At 52.0% G+C, this 22,018-nt stretch overlaps 1 protein-coding gene across 3 annotated transcripts in view; it reads left to right on the top strand.

The window, feature by feature from the left end:
- The window catches only part of LOC143958879 (protein sel-1 homolog 3-like), a 235,717-nt gene that overhangs the window by 63,613 nt on the left and 150,086 nt on the right, over positions 1 to 22,018 (top strand). For all 3 annotated transcript variants that reach the window (XM_077467863.1, XM_077467862.1, XM_077467861.1), the window contains exons 7-8: positions 2,416 to 2,548; positions 21,028 to 21,148. In XM_077467863.1, the coding sequence (XP_077323989.1) occupies positions 2,416 to 2,548; positions 21,028 to 21,148 (254 nt within the window). The remainder of the gene's footprint in view (positions 1 to 2,415; positions 2,549 to 21,027; positions 21,149 to 22,018) is intronic.

Raw genomic sequence — 22,018 nt, 5'->3', positions numbered from 1 at the left:
GGCACTTCCTCAGGTCTCGCCCAAGAAATTCACATCGCCCTCAGGATACCGTCGGAACTTCCTCAGGTCTCACCCAAGAAATTCACATTGCCCTCAGGATACCAGCGCCACTTCCTCAGGTCTCTGCCAAGAAATCCACATCACCCTCAGGATACCGCCGGCACTTCCTCCTCAGGTCTCTGCCAAGAAATCCACATTGCCCTCAGGATACCGCCGGCACTTCCTCCTCAGGTTTCTGGGAATGTTTGGAGGACAATTCTCCCGGAATGTCTGCAGACGGCTTTGTATGAGTTTATGGTGATCAGTTGGCACCTGACACATCCGGATGGGAAGACTTACATTGAAAATGGTGCTCAGCAGTCTCTGGAATTTAAAGTGGAACTCCAGCCACATTGTTCAGTTATGGGTGAAGTGGGGAAGGAAGAGCTTTAGTCAAGTTTTTATTGCTGTCTGTGTCCCCAATGAGGAGATTCAATGCACTTCCTTTGTAGTCACCAGGACAGGAAGTAATGGGAAGTCTTCCTAATGGGGACACCTGGCAGAGGCTTTAACCCTTCCCGAGCATTAACTCTACTTGTTTTTCAAAAAATCAATTCTGACTGCTGTTCTTTAGACCAGGAAGAATTCTTAGCTGTAAATGAAGTATCAGTGCAACCGGTGAAGGGATTCTTAACGTGTCATCCAATCTCCAATCAGACGTGTCATCCAATCTCCAATCAGACGTGTCATCCAATCTCCAATCAGACGTGTCATCCAATCTTCAATCAGACGTGTCATCCATTCTCCAATCAGACGTGTCATCCAATCTCCAATCAGACGTGTCATCCATTCTCCAATCAGACGTGTCATCCAATCTCCAATCAGACGTGTCATCCAATCTCCAATCAGACGTGTCATCCAATCTCCAATCAGACGTGTCATCCAATATCCAATCAGACGTGTCATCCATTCTCCAATCAGACGTGTCATCCATTCTCCAATCAGATGTGTCATCCAATCTCCAATCAGACGTGTCATCCAATCTCCAATCAGACGTGTCATCCATTCTCTAATCAGACGTGTCATCCAATCTCCAATCAGATGTGTCATCCAATCTCCAATCAGATGTGTCATCCAATCAGACGTGTCATCCAATCTCCAATCAGACGTGTCATCCAATCTCCAATCAGACGTGTCATCCATTCTCTAATCAGACGTGTCATCCAATCTCCAATCAGATGTGTCATCCAATCTCCAATCAGATGTGTCATCCAATCAGACGTGTCATCCAATCTCCAATCAGACGTGTCATCCAATCAGACGTGTCATCCAATCTCCAATCGGACGTGTCATCCAATCTCCAATCGGACGTGTCATCCAATCTCCAATCAGACGTGTCATCCATTCTCCAATCAGACGTGTCATCCATTCTCCAATCAGACGTGCCATCCAATCTCCAATCAGACGTGCCATCCAATCTCCAATCAGACGTGCCATCCAATCTCCAATCAGACGTGTCATCCAATCTCCAATCAGACGTGTCATCCAATCAGACGTGTCATCCAATCTCCAATCAGACGTGTCATCCAATCAATCCAATCAGACGTGTCATCCAATCTCCAATCAGACGTGTCATCCAATCAATCCAATCAGACGTGTCATCCAATCTCCAATCAGACGTGTCATCCAATCAGACGTGTCATCCAATCTCCAATCAGAGGTGTCATCCAATCAGATGCAGGCACTGATTGGGTATTCTGAGAGCTGGCAGGAGATTGGATACACTCACTACCCTGTAGAAGGTAGGTGTATGTACTTACCTATCCTCAGGCTGCTGCATTTCAGTCACATGATCAGCCAGCATCAGCTGCAGGGGAGAGGAGGGAGCACTGACAATCGATGGGCCATAGTTGGCTTATTTGTGACACCATCGTGCTGGTATTGCAGCCATTATTTGAGCGCTCTCCCTCCTCTCCCCTGCAGCTGCGGCTGGCTGATCATGTGACTGGACTGGTGCAGCCTGAGAATAGGTAAGTACACACACCTACCTTCTACAGGGTAGATAGGATAGGATTTCGGAAGGGGGGAGGGGTTTTCCTTTTCCCTGAATTCCACTTCCATCACTTCCTAGCTGACAATGCATCTGTTTAACCAGAAATTCCACTTCAGTTGTAAAAGGGAGGGGTTCTTTCCTGTAACAGGGGTAAAACTGCGGCATGTTTTTAGGATCAAGTACTGTAAAATAGGTGAATAGACCTGTGAGGGGTTCTGTAACATACGGAGACTTTGAGAGTGTTTGGTGTGGTATGGGAAGGGCTTCTTTGCTGTAAGAGTGGAACAGGGAGGGAATCTTTACAGCTGCACTGGTGAAGATGGAGACAATTTTGAGGGTCCCAATGAAAGGCATAAAGCAGACAATATTCTATATTCTGACAGGTTCCCGGATCATGTTCTTCTCTCCGATGTTTCTGGAACGTTCCACCTGGGCGGGTGTAAGTACGTTCGTGGGATAAAGGCCTTCTATGGACCCAGCATCTACTACAGGAACAAGATGGTGGCCATCAATAAGGTGAGCTAAAAAGTGACAGTTCTTATCAGCCAATGAGATTCCAGAATGACAATCACATGATCAACAAGAAATCCTTCTCCTTGTATGGTGCTTTGTACTGAGCCCGAGGTGACCGAGACAGATACATGTCCTCTATGTAGCACCATTGTCCCTCTACTGGGACCAAATCCCTCCGTCCGTCTTTCCTTCCAACTGTCCCTCTACTGGGACCAAATCCCTCCGTCCGTCTTTCCTTCCAACTGTCCCTCTACTGGGACCAAATCCCTCCGTCCGTCTTTCCTTCCAACTGTCCCTCTACTGGGACCAAATCCCTCCGTCCGTCTTTCCTTCCAACTGTCCCTCTACTGGGACCAAATCCCTCCGTCCGTCTTTCCTTCCAACTGTCCCTCTACTGGGACCAAATCCCTCCGTCCATCTTTCCTTCCAACTGTCTCTCTACTGGATCCAAATCCCTCCGTCCGTCTTTCCTTCCAACTGTCTCTCTACTGGGACCAAATCCCTCCGTCCGTCTTTCCTTCCAACTGTCCCTCTACTGGGACCAAATCCCTACGTCCGTCTTTCCTTCCAACTGTCCCTCTACTGGGGCCAAATCCCTCAGTCCGTCTTTCCTTCCAACTGTCCCTCTACTGGAACCAAATCCCTCAGTCCGTCTTTCCTTCCAACTGTCTCTCTACTGGAACCAAATCCCTCAGTCCGTCTTTCCTTCCAACTGTCTCTCTACTGGAACCAAATCCCTCCATCCGTCTTTCCTTCCAACTGTCTCTCTACTGGAACCAAATCCCTCAGTCCGTCTTTCCTTCCAACTGTCCCTCTACTGGGACCAAATCCCTCCGTCCGTCTTTCCTTCCAACTGTCCCTCTACTGGGACCAAATCCCTCTGTCCGTCTTTCCTTCCAACTGTCTCTCTACTGGGACCAAATCCCTCCGTCCGTCTTTCCTTCCAACTGTCCCTCTACTGGGACCAAATCCCTCTGTCCGTCTTTCCTTCCAACTGTCCCTCTACTGGGACCAAATCCCTCCGTCCGTCTTTCCTTCCAACTGTCTCTCTACTGGAACCAAATCCCTCAGTCCGTCTTTCCTTCCAACTGTCTCTCTACTGGGACCAAATCCCTCCGTCCGTCTTTCCTTCCAACTGTCCCTCCATTGGGACAAAATCCCTCCTTCCGTCTTTCCTTCCAACTGTCCCTCTACTGGGACCAAATCCCTCCGTCCGTCTTTCCTTCCAACTGTCCCTCTACTGGGACCAAATCCCTCCGTCCGTCTTTCCTTCCAACTGTCTCTCTACTGGAACCAAATGCCTCCGTCCGTCTTTCCTTCCAACTGTCCCTCCATTGGGACCAAATCCCTCCGTCCGTCTTTCCTTCCAACTGTCTCTCTACTGGAACCAAATCCCTCCGTCCGTCTTTCCTTCCAACTGTCCCTCTACTGGGACCAAATCCCTCCTTCCGTCTTTCCTTCCAACTGTCCCTCTACTGGGACCAAATCCCTCCGTCCGTCTTTTCTTCCAACTGTCCCTCTACTGGGACCAAATCCCTCCGTCCGTCTTTCCTTCCAACTGTCCCTCTACTGGGACCAAATCCCTCCGTCCGTCTTTCCTTCCAACTGTCCCTCTACTGGGACCAAATCCCTCCGTCCGTCTTTCCTTCCAACTGTCCCTCTACTGGAACCAAATCCCTCCGTTCGTCTTTCCTTCCAACTGTCCCTCTACTGGGACCAAATCCCTCCGTCCGTCTTTCCTTCCAACTGTCCCTCTACTGGGACCAAATCCCTCCGTCCGTCTTTTCTTCCAACTGTCCCTCTACTGGGACCAAATCCCTCCTTCCGTCTTTCCTTCCAACTGTCCCTCTACTGGGACAAAATCCCTCCTTCCGTCTTTCCTTCCAACTGTCCCTCTACTGGAACCAAATCCCTCCGTTCGTCTTTCTTTCCAACTGTCTCTCTACTGGGACCAAATCCCTCCGTCCGTCTTTCCTTCCAACTGTCCCTCTACTGGGACCAAATCCCTCCGTCCGTCTTTCCTTCCAACTGTCCCTCTACTGGGACCAAATCCCTCCGTCCGTCTTTTCTTCCAACTGTCCCTCTACTGGGACCAAATCCCTCCTTCCGTCTTTCCTTCCAACTGTCCCTCTACTGGGACCAAATCCCTCCGTCCGTCTTTCCTTCCAACTGTCCCTCCATTGGGACAAAATCCCTCTGTCCGTCTTTCCTTCCAACTGTCCTTCTACTGGGGCCAAATCCCTCCTTCCGTCTTTCCTTCCAACTGTCCCTCTACTGGAACCAAATCCCTCCGTTCGTCTTTCCTTCCAACTGTCCCTCTACTGGGACCAAATCCCTCCGTCCGTCTTTTCTTCCAACTGTCCCTCTACTGGGACCAAATCCCTCCGTCCGTCTTTCCTTCCAACTGTCCCTCTACTGGAACCAAATCCCTCCGTCCGTCTTTCCTTCCAACTGTCCCTCTACTGGGAGCAAATCCCTCCGTCCGTCTTTTCTTCCAACTGTCCCTCTACTGGGACCAAATCCCTCCTTCCGTCTTTTCTTCCAACTGTCCCTCTACTGGGACAAAATCCCTCTGTCCGTCTTTCCTTCCAACTGTCCCTCTACTGGGACCAAATCCCTCCTTCCGTCTTTTCTTCCAACTGTCCCTCTACTGGAACCAAATCCCTCCGTCCGTCTTTCCTTCCAACTGTCCCTCTACTGGGACCAAATCCCTCCGTCCGTCTTTCCTTCCAACTGTCCCTCTACTGGGACCAAATCCCTCCGTCCGTCTTTTCTTCCAACTGGCTCTCTACTGGAACCAAATCCCTCCGTCCGTCTTTCCTTCCAACTGTCCCTCTACTGGGACCAAATCCCTCCTTCCGTCTTTTCTTCCAACTGTCCCTCTACTGGGACAAAATCCCTCCGTCCGTCTTTCCTTCCAACTGTCCCTCTACTGGGACCAAATCCCTCCTTCCGTCTTTTCTTCCAACTGTCCCTCTACTGGAACCAAATCCCTCCGTCCGTCTTTCCTTCCAACTGTCCCTCTACTGGGACCAAATCCCTCCGTCCGTCTTTCCTTCCAACTGTCCCTCTACTGGGACCAAATCCCTCCGTCCGTCTTTTCTTCCAACTGGCTCTCTACTGGGACCAAATCCCTCCGTCTGTCTTTTCTTCCAACTGTCTCTCTACTGGGACCAAATCCCTCCTTCCGTCTTTCCTTCCAACTGTCCCTCTACTGGGACCAAATCCCTCCTTCCGTCTTTCCTTCCAACTGTCCCTCTACTGGGACCAAATCCCTCCGTCCGTCTTTCCTTCCAACTGTCTCTCTACTGGGACCAAATCCCTCCGTCCGTCTTTCCTTCCAACTGTCCCTCCATTGGGACAAAATCCCTCTGTCCGTCTTTCCTTCCAACTGTCCCTCTACTGGGGCCAAATCCCTCCTTCCGTCTTTCCTTCCAACTGTCCCTCTACTGGAACCAAATCCCTCCGTTCGTCTTTCCTTCCAACTGTCCCTCTACTGGGACCAAATCCCTCAATCCCTCCGTCCGTCTTTCCTTCCAACTGTCCCTCTACTGGGACCAAATCCCTCCGTCCGTCTTTCCTTCCAACTGTCCCTCTACTGGGACCAAATCCCTCCTTTCGTCTTTTCTTCCAACTGTCCCTCTACTGGGACCAAATCCCTCCGTCCGTCTTTCCTTCCAACTGTCCCTCTACTGGGACCAAATCCCTCCTTCCGTCTTTTCTTCCAACTGTCTCTCTACTGGGACCAAATCCCTCCGTCCATCTTTTCTTCCAACTGTCCCTCTACTGGGACCAAATCCCTCAATCCCTCCGTCCATCTTTCCTTCCAACTGTCCCTCTACTGGGACCAAATCCCTCCGTTCGTCTTTCCTTCCAACTGTCCCTCTACTGGGACCAAATCCCTCCGTCCGTCTTTCCTTCCAACTGTCCCTCTACTGGGACCAAATCCCTCCGTCCGTCTTTCCTTCCAACTGTCCCTCTACTGGAACCAAATCCCTCCGTTCGTCTTTCCTTCCAACTGTCCCTCTACTGGGACCAAATCCCTCCTTCCGTCTTTTCTTCCAACTGTCCCTCTACTGGGACCAAATCCCTCCATCCGTCTTTCCTTCCAACTGTCCCTCTACTGGGACCAAATCCCTCCGTCCGTCTTTCCTTCCAACTGTCCCTCTACTGGGACCAAATCCCTCCTTCCGTCTTTTCTTCCAACTGTCTCTCTACTGGGACCAAATCCCTCCGTCGGTCTTTCCTTTCAACTGTCCCTCTACTGGAACCAAATCCCTCCGTCCATCTTTTCTTCCAACTGTCCCTCTACTGGGACCAAATCCCTCCTTCCGTCTTTTCTTCCAACTGTCCCTCTACTGGGACCAAATCCCTCCGTCCGTCTTTCCTTCCAACTGTCCCTCTACTGGGACCAAATCCCTCCTTCCGTCTTTTCTTCCAACTGTCTCTCTACTGGGACCAAATCCCTCCGTCCGTCTTTCCTTCCAACTGTCCCTCTACTGGGACCAAATCCCTCCGTCCGTCTTTCCTTCCAACTGTCCCTCTACTGGGACCAAATCCCTCCTTCCGTCTTTTCTTCCAACTGTCCCTCTACTGGGACCAAATCCCTCCATCCGTCTTTCCTTCCAACTGTCCCTCTACTGGGACCAAATCCCTCCTTCCGTCTTTTCTTCCAACTGTCCCTCTACTGGGACCAAATCCCTCCATCCGTCTTTTCTTCCAACTGTCCCTCTACTGGGACCAAATCCCTCCGTCCGTCTTTCCTTCCAACTGTCCCTCTACTGGGACCAAATCCCTCCTTTCGTCTTTTCTTCCAACTGTCTCTCTACTGGGACCAAATCCCTCCGTCGGTCTTTCCTTTCAACTGTCCCTCTACTGGAACCAAATCCCTCCGTCCATCTTTTCTTCCAACTGTCCCTCTACTGGGACCAAATCCCTCAATCCCTCCGTCCATCTTTCCTTCCAACTGTCCCTCTACTGGGACCAAATCCCTCCGTCCGTCTTTCCTTCCAACTGTCCCTCTACTGGGACCAAATCCCTCCGTCCGTCTTTCCTTCCAACTGTCCCTCTACTGGGACCAAATCCCTCCATCCGTCTTTTCTTCCAACTGTCCCTCTACTGGGACCAAATCCCTCCGTCCGTCTTTTCTTCCAACTGTCTCTCTACTGGGACCAAATCCCTCCGTCGGTCTTTCCTTCCAACTGTCCCTCTACTGGGACCAAATCCCTCCTTTCGTCTTTTCTTCCAACTGTCCCTCTACTGGGACCAAATCCCTCCGTCCGTCTTTCCTTCCAACTGTCCCTCTACTGGGACCAAATCCCTCCTTCCGTCTTTTCTTCCAACTGTCCCTCTACTGGGACCAAATCCCTCCGTCCATCTTTCCTTCCAACTGTCCCTCTACTGGGACCAAATCCCTCCGTCCGTCTTTCCTTCCAACTGTCCCTCTACTGGGACCAAATCCCTCCGTCCGTCTTTCCTTCCAACTGTCCCTCTACTGGGACCAAATCCCTCCGTCCGTCTTTCCTTCCAACTGTCCCTCTACTGGAACCAAATCCCTCCGTTCGTCTTTCCTTCCAACTGTCCCTCTACTGGGACCAAATCCCTCCTTCCGTCTTTTCTTCCAACTGTCCCTCTACTGGGACCAAATCCCTCCATCCGTCTTTCCTTCCAACTGTCCCTCTACTGGGACCAAATCCCTCCGTCCGTCTTTCCTTCCAACTGTCCCTCTACTGGGACCAAATCCCTCCTTCCGTCTTTTCTTCCAACTGTCCCTCTACTGGGACCAAATCCCTCCGTCCGTCTTTCCTTCCAACTGTCCCTCTACTGGGACCAAATCCCTCCGTCCGTCTTTCCTTCCAACTGTCCCTCTACTGGGACCAAATCCCTCCATCCGTCTTTCCTTCCAACTGTCTCTCTACTGGGACCAAATCCCTCCGTCCGTCTTTTCTTCCAACTGTCCCTCTACTGGGACCAAATCCCTCCGTCCGTCTTTCCTTCCAACTGTCCCTCTACTGGGACCAAATCCCTCCTTCCGTCTTTTCTTCCAACTGTCCCTCTACTGGGACCAAATCCCTCCGTCCGTCTTTCCTTCCAACTGTCCCTCTACTGGGACCAAATCCCTCCGTCCGTCTTTCCTTCCAACTGTCCCTCTACTGGGACCAAATCCCTCCATCCGTCTTTCCTTCCAACTGTCTCTCTACTGGGACCAAATCCCTCCTTCCGTCTTTCCTTTCAACTGTCCCTCTACTGGGACCAAATCCCTCCATCCGTCTTTCCTTCCAACTGTCTCTCTACTGGAACCAAATCCCTCCTTCCGTCTTTTCTTCCAACTGTCCCTCTACTGGGACCAAATCCCTCCGTCCGTCTTTCCTTCCAACTGTCCCTCTACTGGGACCAAATCCCTCCTTCCGTCTTTTCTTCCAACTGTCCCTCTACTGGGACCAAATCCCTCCGTCCGTCTTTCCTTCCAACTGTCCCTCTACTGGGACCAAATCCCTCCGTCCGTCTTTCCTTCCAACTGTCCCTCTACTGGGACCAAATCCCTCCATCCGTCTTTTCTTCCAACTGTCCCTCTACTGGGACCAAATCCCTCCGTCCGTCTTTCCTTCCAACTGTCCCTCTACTGGGACCAAATCCCTCCTTTCGTCTTTTCTTTCAACTGTCCCTCTACTGGAACCAAATCCCTCCGTCCGTCTTTCCTTCTAACTGTCCCTCTACTGGAACCAAATCCCTCTGTCCGTCTTTCCTTCCAACTGTCCCTCTACTGGGACCAAATCCCTTCCTCCGTCTTTCCTTCCAACTGTCCCTCTACTGGGACCAAATCCCTCTGTCCGTCTTTGCTTCCAACTGTCCCTCTACTGGGACCAAATCCCTCTGTCCGTCTTTCCTTCCAACTGTCCCTCTACTGGAACCAAATCCCTACGTCCGTCTTTGCTTCCAACTGTCCCTCTACTGGGACCAAATCCCTCCGTCCGTCTTTCCTTCCAACTGTCCCTCTACTGGAACCAAATCCCTACGTCCGTCTTTGCTTCCAACTGTCTCTCTACTGGGACCAAATCCCTCCGTCCGTCTTTCCTTCCAACTGTCCCTCTACTGGAACCAAATCCCTACGTCCGTCTTTGCTTCCAACTGTCCCTCTACTGGGACCAAATCCCTCCGTCCGTCTTTCCTTCCAACTTTCCCTCTACTGGGACCAAATCCCTTCCTCCGTCTTTCCTTCTAACTGTCCCTCTACTGGAACCAAATCCCTCTGTCCGTCTTTCCTTCCAACTGTCCCTCTACTGGGACCAAATCCCTTCCTCCGTCTTTCCTTCCAACTGTCCCTCTACTGGGACCAAATCCCTCTGTCCGTCTTTGCTTCCAACTGTCCCTCTACTGGGACCAAATCCCTCTGTCCGTCTTTCCTTCCAACTGTCCCTCTACTGGAACCAAATCCCTACGTCCGTCTTTGCTTCCAACTGTCCCTCTACTGGGACCAAATCCCTCCGTCCGTCTTTCCTTCCAACTGTCCCTCTACTGGGACCAAATCCCTTCCTCCGTCTTTCCTTCCAACTGTCTCTCTACTGGGACCAAATCCCTCCGTCCGTCTTTCCTTCCAACTGTCCCTCTACTGGGACCAAATCCCTCCTTTCGTCTTTTCTTTCAACTGTCCCTCTACTGGAACCAAATCCCTCCGTCCGTCTTTCCTTCTAACTGTCCCTCTACTGGGACCAAATCCCTCCCTCCGTCTTTCCTTCCAACTGTCCCTCTACTGGAACCAAATCCCTCTGTCCGTCTTTCCTTCCAACTGTCCCTCTACTGGGACCAAATCCCTTCCTCCGTCTTTCCTTCCAACTGTCCCTCTACTGGGACCAAATCCCTCTGTCCGTCTTTGCTTCCAACTGTCCCTCTACTGGGACCAAATCCCTCTGTCCGTCTTTCCTTCCAACTGTCCCTCTACTGGAACCAAATCCCTACGTCCGTCTTTGCTTCCAACTGTCCCTCTACTGGGACCAAATCCCTCCGTCCGTCTTTCCTTCCAACTGTCCCTCTACTGGAACCAAATCCCTACGTCCGTCTTTGCTTCCAACTGTCTCTCTACTGGGACCAAATCCCTCCGTCCGTCTTTCCTTCCAACTGTCCCTCTACTGGAACCAAATCCCTACGTCCGTCTTTGCTTCCAACTGTCCCTCTACTGGGACCAAATCCCTCCGTCCGTCTTTCCTTCCAACTGTCCCTCTACTGGGACCAAATCCCTTCCTCCGTCTTTCCTTCCAACTGTCCCTCTACTGGGACCAAATCCCTACGTCCGTCTTTCCTTCCAACTGTCCCTCTACTGGAACCAAATCCCTACGTCCGTCTTTGCTTCCAACTGTCCCTCTACTGGGACCAAATCCCTCCGTCCGTCTTTCCTTCCAACTGTCCCTCTACTGGAACCAAATCCCTCCGTCCGTCTTTCCTTCCAACTGTCCCTCTACTGGGACCAAATCCCTCCGTCCGTCTTTCCTTCCAACTGTCCCTCTACTGGGACCAAATCCCTCCGTCCGTCTTTCCTTCCAACTGTCCCTCTACTGGGACCAAATCCCTCCGTCCGTCTTTTCTTCCAACTGTCCCTCTACTGGGACCAAATCCCTCTGTCCGTCTTTGCTTCCAACTGTCCCTCTACTGGGACCAAATCCCTCTGTCCGTCTTTCCTTCCAACTGTCCCTCTACTGGAACCAAATCCCTACGTCCGTCTTTGCTTCCAACTGTCCCTCTACTGGGACCAAATCCCTCCGTCCGTCTTTCCTTCCAACTGTCCCTCTACTGGAACCAAATCCCTACGTCCGTCTTTGCTTCCAACTGTCTCTCTACTGGGACCAAATCCCTCCGTCCGTCTTTGCTTCCAACTGTCTCTCTACTGGGACCAAATCCCTCCGTCCGTCTTTGCTTCCAACTGTCCCTCTACTGGGACCAAATCCCTCCGTCCGTCTTTCCTTCCAACTGTCCCTCTACTGGGACCAAATCCCTTCCTCCGTCTTTCCTTCCAACTGTCCCTCTACTGGAACCAAATCCCTACGTCCGTCTTTGCTTCCAACTGTCCCTCTACTGGGACCAAATCCCTCCGTCCGTCTTTCCTTCCAACTGTCTCTCTACTGGAACCAAATCCCTACGTCCGTCTTTGCTTCCAACTGTCCCTCTACTGGGACCAAATCCCTCCGTCCGTCTTTCCTTCCAACTGTCCCTCTACTGGAACCAAATCCCTCCGTCCGTCTTTCCTTCCAACTGTCCCTCTACTGGGACCAAATCCCTCCGTCCGTCTTTCCTTCCAACTGTCCCTCTACTGGGACCAAATCCCTCCGTCCGTCTTTCCTTCCAACTGTCCCTCTACTGGAACCAAATCCCTCCGTCCGTCTTTCCTTCCAACTGTCCCTCTACTGGGACCAAATCCCTCCGTCCGTCTTTTCTTCCAACTGTCTCTCTACTGGGACCAAATCCCTCCGTCCGTCTTTCCTTCCAACTGTCCCTCTACTGGGACCAAATCCCTCCGTCCGTCTTTCCTTCCAACTGTCCCTCTACTGGGACCAAATCCCTCCGTCCGTCTTTCCTTCCAACTGTCCCTCTACTGGGACCAAATCCCTCCGTCCGTCTTTCCTTCCAACTGTCCCTCTACTGGAACCAAATCCCTCCGTCCGTCTTTCCTTCCAACTGTCCCTCTACTGGGACCAAATCCCTCCGTCCGTCTTTCCTTCCAACTGTCTCTCTACTGGGACCAAATCCCTCCTTCCGTCTTTCCTTCCAACTGTCCCTCTACTGGAACCAAATCCCTCCTTCCGTCTTTTCTTCCAACTGTCCCTCTACTGGGACCAAATCCCTCCGTCCGTCTTTCCTTCCAACTGTCCCTCTACTGGGACCAAATCCCTCCGTCCGTCTTTCCTTCCAACTGTCTCTCTACTGGGACCAAATCCCTCCGTCCGTCTTTCCTTCCAACTGTCCCTCTACTGGGACCAAATCCCTCCGTCCGTCTTTCCTTCCAACTGTCCCTCTACTGGGAGCAAATCCCTCCGTCCGTCTTTTCTTCCAACTGTCCCTCTACTGGGACCAAATCCCTCCTTCCGTCTTTTCTTCCAACTGTCCCTCTACTGGGACCAAATCCCTCCGTCCGTCTTTCCTTCCAACTGTCCCTCTACTGGGACCAAATCCCTCCGTCCGTCTTTCCTTCCAACTGTCCCTCTACTGGAACCAAATCCCTCCGTCCGTCTTTCCTTCCAACTGTCCCTCTACTGGAACCAAATCCCTCCTTCCGTCTTTTCTTCCAACTGTCCCTCTACTGGGACCAAATCCCTCCGTCCGTCTTTCCTTCCAACTGTCCCTCTACTGGGACCAAATCCCTCCGTCCGTCTTTCCTTCCAACTGTCCCTCTACTGGAACCAAATCCCTCCGTCCGTCTTTCCTTCCAACTGTCCCTCTACTGGGACCAAATCCCTCCGTCCGTCTTTTCTTCCAACTGTCTCTCTACTGGAACCAAATCCCTCCGTCCGTCTTTCCTTCCAACTGTCCCTCTACTGGGACCAAATCCCTCCGTCCGTCTTTCCTTCCAACTGTCCCTCTACTGGGAGCAAATCCCTCCGTCCGTCTTTCCTTCCAACTGTCCCTCTACTGGAACCAAATCCCTCCTTCCGTCTTTTCTTCCAACTGTCCCTCTACTGGGACCAAATCCCTCCGTCCGTCTTTCCTTCCAACTGTCCCTCTACTGGGACCAAATCCCTCCGTCCGTCTTTCCTTCCAACTGTCTCTCTACTGGAACCAAATCCCTCCGTCCGTCTTTCCTTCCAACTGTCCCTCTACTGGGACCAAATCCCTCCGTCCGTCTTTCCTTCCAACTCTCCCTCTACTGGGAGAAAATCCCTCCGTCCGTCTTTTCTTCCAACTGTCCCTCTACTGGGACCAAATCCCTCCTTCCGTCTTTTCTTCCAACTGTCCCTCTACTGGGACCAAATCCCTCCGTCCGTCTTTCCTTCCAACTGTCTCTCTACTGGGACCAAATCCCTCCGTCCGTCTTTCCTTCCAACTGTCTCTCTACTGGGACCAAATCCCTCAGTCCGTCTTTCCTTCCAACTGTCCCTCTACTGGGACCAAATCCCTCCGTCCGTCTTTCCTTCCAACTGTCTCTCTACTGGGACCAAATCCCTCCGTCCGTCTTTCCTTCCAACTGTCTCTCTACTGGGACCAAATCCCTCCGTCCGTCTTTCCTTCCAACTGTCCCTCTACTGGGACCAAATCCCTCCGTCCGTCTTTCCTTCCAACTGTCCCTCTACTGGGACCAAATCCCTCCGTCCGTCTTTCCTTCCAACTGTCTCTCTACTGGGACCAAATCCCTCCGTCCGTCTTTCCTTCCAACTGTCTCTCTACTGGGACCAAATCCCTCAGTCCGTCTTTCCTTCCAACTGTCCCTCTACTGGGACCAAATCCCTCCGTCCGTCTTTCCTTCCAACTGTCCCTCTACTGGAACCAAATCCCTCCTTCCGTCTTTCCTTCCAACTGTCCCTCTACTGGGACCAAATCCCTCCGTCCGTCTTTCCTTCCAACTGTCCCTCTACTGGAACCAAATCCCTCCGTCCGTCTTTCCTTCCAACTGTCTCTCTACTGGGACCAAATCCCTCAGTCCGTCTTTCCTTCCAACTGTCCCTCTACTGGAACCAACTTCCTCCCCCAGAACATCCGTGGGGAGAGCTGTACTCAGGGAGGAGATATCTATACAAGGGGGAGCTGTATAAAGGGGAGGAAGGGGTGAGATCTGTACTGGGGGGAGCTGTACTGGGGCAGAGGTAAGATTGGTACTGAGAGTAGTACATACTGGGGGAAGGGGTAAGATTGGTACTGGGGGGAATACATACTGGGGGAAGGGGTAAGATTGGTACTGGGGGGGATACATACTGGAGGAAGGGGTAAGATCGGTACTGGGGGTTAATACATACTGGGGGGAAGTTGTACTGGAGGAAGGGGTAAGATTAGTACTGGGGGGTAATACATACTGTGGGGAAGTTGTACTGGAGGAAGGGGTAAGATTAGTACTGGGGGGTAATACATACTGTGGGGAAGTTGTACTGGAGGAAGGGGTAAGATTGGTACTGGGGGGAATACATACTGCAGGAAGGGGTAAGATTGGTACTGGGGGGAATACATACTGCAGGAAGGGGTAAGATCGGTACTGGGGGTTAATACATACTGGGGGGAAGTTGTACTGGAGGAAGGGGTAAGATTAGTACTGGGGGGTAATACATACTGTGGGGAAGTTGTACTGGAGGAAGGGGTAAGATTAGTACTGGGGGGTAATACATACTGTGGGGAAGTTGTACTGGAGGAAGGGGTAAGATTGGTACTGGGGGGAATACATACTGCAGGAAGGGGTAAGATTGGTACTAAGGGGGGATACATACTGGAGGAAGGGGTAAGATCGGTACTGGGGGTTAATACATACTGGGGAGAAGTTGTACTGGAGGAAGGGGTAAGATTAGTACTGGGGGTTAATACATACTGTGGGGAAGTTGTACTGGAGGAAGGGGTAAGATTAGTACTGGGGGGTAATACATACTGTGGGGAAGTTGTACTGGAGGAAGGGGTAAGATTGGTACTGGGGGGAATACATACTGGAGGAAGGGGTAGGATTGGTACGGGGGGGGGGGAATACATACTGGAGGAAGGGGTAAGATTGGTACTGGGGGGGAATACATACTGGAGGAAGGGGTAGGATTGGTACGGGGGGGGGGAATACATACTGGAGGAAGGGGTAAGATTGGTACTGGGGGGGAATACATACTGGAGGAAGGGGTAGGATTGGTACGGGGGGGGGGAATACATACTGGAGGAAGGGGTAGGATTGGGACGGGGGGGGGGGATACATACTGGAGGAAGGGGTAGGATTGGTACGGGGGGGGGGGGAATACATACTGGAGGAAGGGGTAGGATTGGTACGGGGGGGGGGAATACATACTGGAGGAAGGGGTAGGATTGGTACTGGGGGGGAATACATACTGGAGGAAGGGGTAGGATTGGTACGGGGGGGGGGGAATACATACTGGAGGAAGGGGTAGGATTGGGACGGGGGGGGGGGATACATACTGGAGGAAGGGGTAGGATTGGTACGGGGGGGGGGGGGAATACATACTGGAGGAAGGGGTAGGATTGGTACGGGGGGGGGGAATACATACTGGAGGAAGGGGTAGGATTGGTACGGGGGGGGGGGAATACATACTGGAGGAAGGGGTAGGATTGGGACGGGGGGGGGGGAATACATACTGGAGGAAGGGGTAAGATTGGTACTGGGGGGGAATACATACTGGAGGAAGGGGTAGGATTGGTACGGGGGGGGGAATACATACTGGAGGAAGGGGTAGGATTGGGACGGGGGGGGGGGATACATACTGGAGGAAGGGGTAGGATTGGTACGGGGGGGGGGGAATACATACTGGAGGAAGGGGTAGGATTGGTACGGGGGGGGGGAATACATACTGGAGGAAGGGGTAGGATTGGTACTGGGGGGGAATACATACTGGAGGAAGGGGTAGGATTGGTACGGGGGGGGGGAATACATACTGGAGGAAGGGGTAGGATTGGGACGGGGGGGGGGGATACATACTGGAGGAAGGGGTAGGATTGGTACGGGGGGGGGGGGGAATACATACTGGAGGAAGGGGTAGGATTGGTACGGGGGGGGGGGAATACATACTGGAGGAAGGGGTAGGATTGGTACGGGGGGGGGGGGAATACATACTGGAGGAAGGGGTAGGATTGGGACGGGGGGGGGGGATACATACTGGAGGAAGGGGTAGGATTGGTACGGGGGGGGGGAATACATACTGGAGGAAGGGGTAGGATTGGGACGGGGGGGGGGGATACATACTGGGGAGCTTTGTCTGCAATAGTACACATAGCTGCAGGGAGCAGGAGAGAGCCATGTGCTCCCTCTCATCTACACAGGGGGGCGCCAGATCCCGGATCCAGTGATGAAATCTGGCCTTGGTCTTTCTTAGCTGAGGAATCCGCTCACCCGTTCCTTTAGAGGGTAAAATCTGGGAGTAGAAAATGCCCCCGCATCAGTGAATGTAAACAATGCCCCATCATTGGTTTTAGTGGAAGAAATAGTGCCCTATTGTTATCACAGGAATAGCACCCCATCATTCATATCAGTGGGAGGAATAGTGCCCCATCATTGGTGTCAGTGGGAGGAATAGTGCCCCATCATTCATATCAGTGGGAGGAATAGTGCCCCATCATTGGTATCAGTGGGAGGAATAGTGCCCCATCATTGGTGTCAGTGGGAGGAATAGTGTCCCATCATTGGTGTCAATAGGAGGAATAGTGCCCCATCATTAGTATCAGTGGGAGGAATAGTGCCCCATCATTGGTGTCAGTGGGAGGAATAGTGCCCCATCATTGGTGTCAGTGGGAGGAATAGTGCCCCATCATTGGTATCAGTGGGAGGAATAGTGCCCCATCATTGGTGTCAGTGGGAGGAATAGTGTCCCATCATTGGTGTCAATAGGAGGAATAGTGTCCCATCATTGGTGTCAGTGGGGGGAATAGTGCCCCATCATTGGTGTCAGTGGGAGGAATAGTGCCCCATCATTGGTGTCAGTGGGAGGAATAGTGCCCCATCATTGGTATCAGTGGGATGAATAGTGCCCCATCATTGGCATCAGTGGCAGGAATAGTGCCCCATCATTGGTATCAGTGGGAGCAATAGTGCCCCATCATTGGCATCAGTGGCAGGAATAGTGCCCCATCATTGGTATCAGTGGGAGGAATAGTGCCCCATCATTGGTGTCAGTGGCAGGAATAGTGCCCCATCATTGGTATCAGTGGGAGGAATAGTGCCCCATCATTGGCATCAGTGGCAGGAATAGTGCCCCATCATTGGTATCAGAGGGAGGAATAGTGCCCCATCATTGGTGTCAGTGGGAGAAATTGTGCCCCATCATTGGTATCAGTGGGAGGAATAGTGCCCCATCATTGGTATCAGTAGGGGGAATAGTGCCCCATCATTGGTGTCAGTGGGAGGAATAGTGCCCCATCATTGGCATCAGTGGCAGGAATAGTGCCCCATCATTGGTATCAGTGGGAGGAATAGTGCCCCATCATTGGTATCAGTGGGAGGAATAGTGCCCCATCATTGGTGTCAGTGGGAGGAATAGTGCCCCATCATTGGTGTCAGTGGGAGGAATAGTGTCCCATCATTGGTATCAGTGGGAGGAATAGTGCCCCATCATTGGTATCAGTGGGAGGAATAGTGGCCCATTATTGGTGTCAGTGGGAGGAATAGTGCCCCATCATTGGTATCAGTGGGAGGAATAGTGGCCCATTATTGGTGTCAGTGGGAGAAATTGTGCCCCATCATTGGTATCAGTGGGAGGAATAGTGCCCCATCATTGGTATCAGTAGGGGGAATAGTGCCCCATCATTGGTGTCAGTGGGAGGAATAGTGCCCCATCATTGGCATCAGTGGCAGGAATAGTGCCCCATCATTGGTATCAGTGGGAGGAATAGTGCCCCATCATTGGTATCAGTGGGAGGAATAGTGCCCCATCATTGGTGTCAGTGGGAGGAATAGTGCCCCATCATTGGTGTCAGTGGGAGGAATAGTGCCCCATCATTGGTGTCAGTGGGAGGAATAGTGCCCCATCATTGGCATCAGTGGCAGGAATAGTGCCCCATCATTGGTATCAGTGGGAGGAATAGTGCCCCATCATTGGTATCAGTGGGAGGAATAGTGCCCCATCATTGGTGTCAGTGGGAGGAATAGTGCCCCATCATTGGTGTCAGTGGGAGGAATAGTGTCCCATCATTGGTATCAGTGGGAGGAATAGTGCCCCATCATTGGTGTCAGTGGGAGGAATAGTGCCCCATCATTGGTATCAGTGGGAGGAATAGTGCCCCATCATTGGTATCAGTGGGAGGAATAGTGGCCCATTATTGGTGTCAGTGGGAGGAATAGTGCCCCATCCTTGGTATCAGTGGGAGGAATAGTGCCCCATCATTGGTATCAGTGGGAGGAATAGTGTCCCATTATTGGTGTCAGTGGGAGGAATAGTGCCCCATCATTGGTATCAGTGGGAGGAATGGTGCCCCATCATTGGTATCAGTGGGAGGAATAGTGCCCCATCATTGGTGTCAGTGGGAGGAATGGTGCCCCATCATTGGTATCAGTGGGAGGAATAGTGCCCCATCATTGGTGTCAGTGGGAGGAATAGTGCCCCATCCTTGGTATCAGTGGGAGGAATAGTGCCCCATCATTGGTGTCAGTGGGAGGAATAGTGCCCCATCATTGGTATCAGTGGGAGGAATGGTGCCCCATCATTGGTATCAGTGGGAGGAATAGTGCCCCATCATTGGTGTCAGTGGGAGGAATGGTGCCCCATCATTGGTATCAGTGGGAGGAATAGTGCCCCATCATTGGTGTCAGTGGGAGGAATAGTGCCCCATCATTGGTATCAGTGGGAGGAATAGTGGCCCATTATTGGTGTCAGTGGGAGGAATAGTGTCCCATCATTGGTGTCAGTGGGAGGAATAGTGCCCCATCATTGGTATCAGTGGGGAGAATAGTGCCCCATCATTGGTATCAGTGGGAGGAATAGTGCCCCATCATTGGTGTCAGTGGGAGGAATAGTGCCCCATCATTGGTGTCAGTGGGAGGAATAGTGCCCCATCATTGGCATCAGTGGCAGGAATAGTGCCCCATCATTGGTATCAGTGGGAGGAATAGTGCCCCATCATTGGAGTCCGTTATGGATGGACATGTTATGGGCCCCTCAAGAGCCGCATAAAGGCAAGTAAAGGGCCACATCCGGCCCCAGGGCCGCAGTTTGGAAACCACTGGTCTATATCTACAAGAAAAGTGTCCTCTTAGTGTGGGACGGAGGGATGGGGGGTTGGATCCCGTCAGCTATTTATTGTTCTCTGGATCCCCAGTAGGGATCTGTCTGGGGACCGTTATTGGTGAAGAAAGGAAGTGCTGAGCATCCAACATGTCAGAGTTGTCACCGGTAGAAGAATAGAAGGAAAATCTTCCAATGGGGACACTTGTGGGAGGAGATTTCCAGGCAGGGCCGCTGATAAGCCAGTACAACTGGCCCTGCTGTACCGGGCCCAGCCAGCAGGGGGGCCCGGCAATCAGAGAATAAAAGAATGCAGAGTAAAAAAAAAAAAAAAAAAAAAAAAGTCTCAGCCAGCATCCGACTTATCTGAGCTTTTTTCATCTTTCTGGGTGCCTCCGTATTCATGTTTTGTTCTTGTGGATGTGAGGTACTATTTTTTCTATTTCGGGAGCATGTCACTTCCGCAGCCACGCCACAACTGGCTCAAGTCCCGCCCTGCACATTCCCTTCCCATGCGGAGTGATTCATCTCCTTCTGCTTAAGGCAGGAGCAGACATATAGGGGTCACCATTGAGCTTGGGCTGCATGCTGCAGGGGGCACGTGTGCCCCCCCCCCCCCCCATGCCTGAATTGTTAGAGAAGTGACTGCCTGATCCTCAGCTGATGTGTAAATCGGTGATGCAGGAACTCGATCTCACTCTTTACAGTTACACTGAAAGGGAAAGCAAAGGGAGAGCTGGCTTGCAGTGTGTACTGTGCTCTCTGCCTCCCCCTAGAGGTCAGTACCCGGCATGGAGATTGAAGGTATAGTGCTGCTGACAATTAAAACAAAAGCAACCTGTATATGTTTGTAATTATGCATGTGTGTGTGCTCAAAATCAGAGGGCAGGGAAGAGGGATTTAACCGACTATAGTAGATGGTAAATTCTCACAGTATCCCCTCGGGAAAGGAGACAATAGACCCTTCAAATGCACAGATTTTGGATATACAGTAGAAGTGAGGGGCCAATTCTGTTGAGAAAGCATGGCCAGAAATCTGTCATTTTTGTCCCCCTGTCCCAAAAAAAAGTTGCCGGCTGCTATGCAAATCTAGCCTCATGACCTCTGCCATGTGTAACAACAGGTCCTCCTTAGCAGACAGCTACCGTTTAAGAGATGTGTCTGTGTGTGTATATTTACGTGTGTGTGTGTATGTATTTATATGCATATTTGTATATGTGCGCGTGTGTGTGTGTATACACTACTTTTAAACTTGACGCCCTTTTTCTGTACGATCAGAGCTGATTTTCTTAGAGCGGTTCATAATACCAAAAAGAAAACACCATTCCTCTGAAAAGCAATCCAGGCTCAGATCGCTTTTCAGAGACAGTTGACAGACAGTAAAGAGGCAATATATTGTAACATGACTGGTAAAATGTTGATAAACACTGATCTAGAGGAACCGATCTCTCCAATTTCCTCCTGCAGCCGCTGAAAGCCTGGAAGAGGATAAGGGTGGGGCTAAAGGGGGCCCCCAGACAGGTATGCTGTATGGGGCCCCATGATTTCTATCAGCTGCCCTGTTTCCAGGACTTCAGATATTGATCATTATTAGTTATCAGAATATCTGATGTCATAGTAACCACTTCCCATGTCTCGTCCTTTACTCAGGCCCCGCCCCCTCAGATGATTGAACGCATGGAGCTGGCGCAGTGGTATCGGAAGTGCACCTCCTTCCAGGATGAGTGTGCGACGCGTTTCCAGCACTTCTCCGCCGCAGAACAAGAAACAAGTATGGAAGTTTCAGTATTTCTGGCATCCAGATGTATGGAAGTTGTCAGAGCCTTCACCATAGGTTGTCATCGGCCCGCCTCCCCCCAGTGTCATATGGCCCATAGGGCCTTCACCATAGGTTGTCCCCGGCCCACCTACCCCCAGTGTCATATGGCCCAGAGGGCCTTCACCATAGGTTGTCCCCGGCCCACCTTCCCCCCAGTGTCATATGGCCCAGAGGGCCTTCACCATAGGTTGTCCCCGGCCCACCTTCCCCCCAGTATCATATGGCCCAGAGGGCCTTCACCATAGGTTGTCCCCGGCCCACCTACCCCCAGTGTCATATGGCCCAGAGGGCCTTCACCATAGGTTGTCCCCGGCCCACCTCCCCCCAGTGTCATATGGCCCACAGGGCCTTCACCATAGGTTGTCCCCGGCCCACCTACCCCCAGTGTCATATGGCCCAGAGGGCCTTCACCATAGGTTGTCCCCGGCCCACCTACCCCCAGTGTCATATGGCCCAGAGGGCCTTCACCATAGGTTGTCCCCGGCCCACCTACCCCCAGTGTCATATGGCCCAGAGGGCCTTCACCATAGGTTGTCCCCGGCCCACCTCCCCCCAGTGTCATATGGCCCAGAGGGCCTTCACCATAGGTTGTCCTCGGCCCACCTCCCCCCAGTGTCATATGGTCCAGAGGTCCTTCACCATAGGTTGTCCCCGGCCCACCTCCCCCCAGTTTCATATGGCCCATAGGGCCTTCACCATAGGTTGTCCCCGGCCCACCTACCCCCAGTGTCATATGGCCCAGAGGGCCTTCACCATAGGTTGTCCCCGGCCCACCTCCCCCCAGTGTCATATGGCCCACAGGGCCTTCACCATAGGTTGTCC

This window comes from Lithobates pipiens, unplaced genomic scaffold (assembly GCF_037356315.1).
Source record: "Lithobates pipiens isolate NorthernLeopardFrog02 unplaced genomic scaffold, aLitPip1_a1.2 Scaffold_63, whole genome shotgun sequence".
NCBI lineage: Eukaryota > Metazoa > Chordata > Amphibia > Anura > Ranidae > Lithobates > Lithobates pipiens.
Note: the sequence above shows the minus strand (reverse complement) of the source record. Positions and strands in the feature narration are given on the sequence as shown.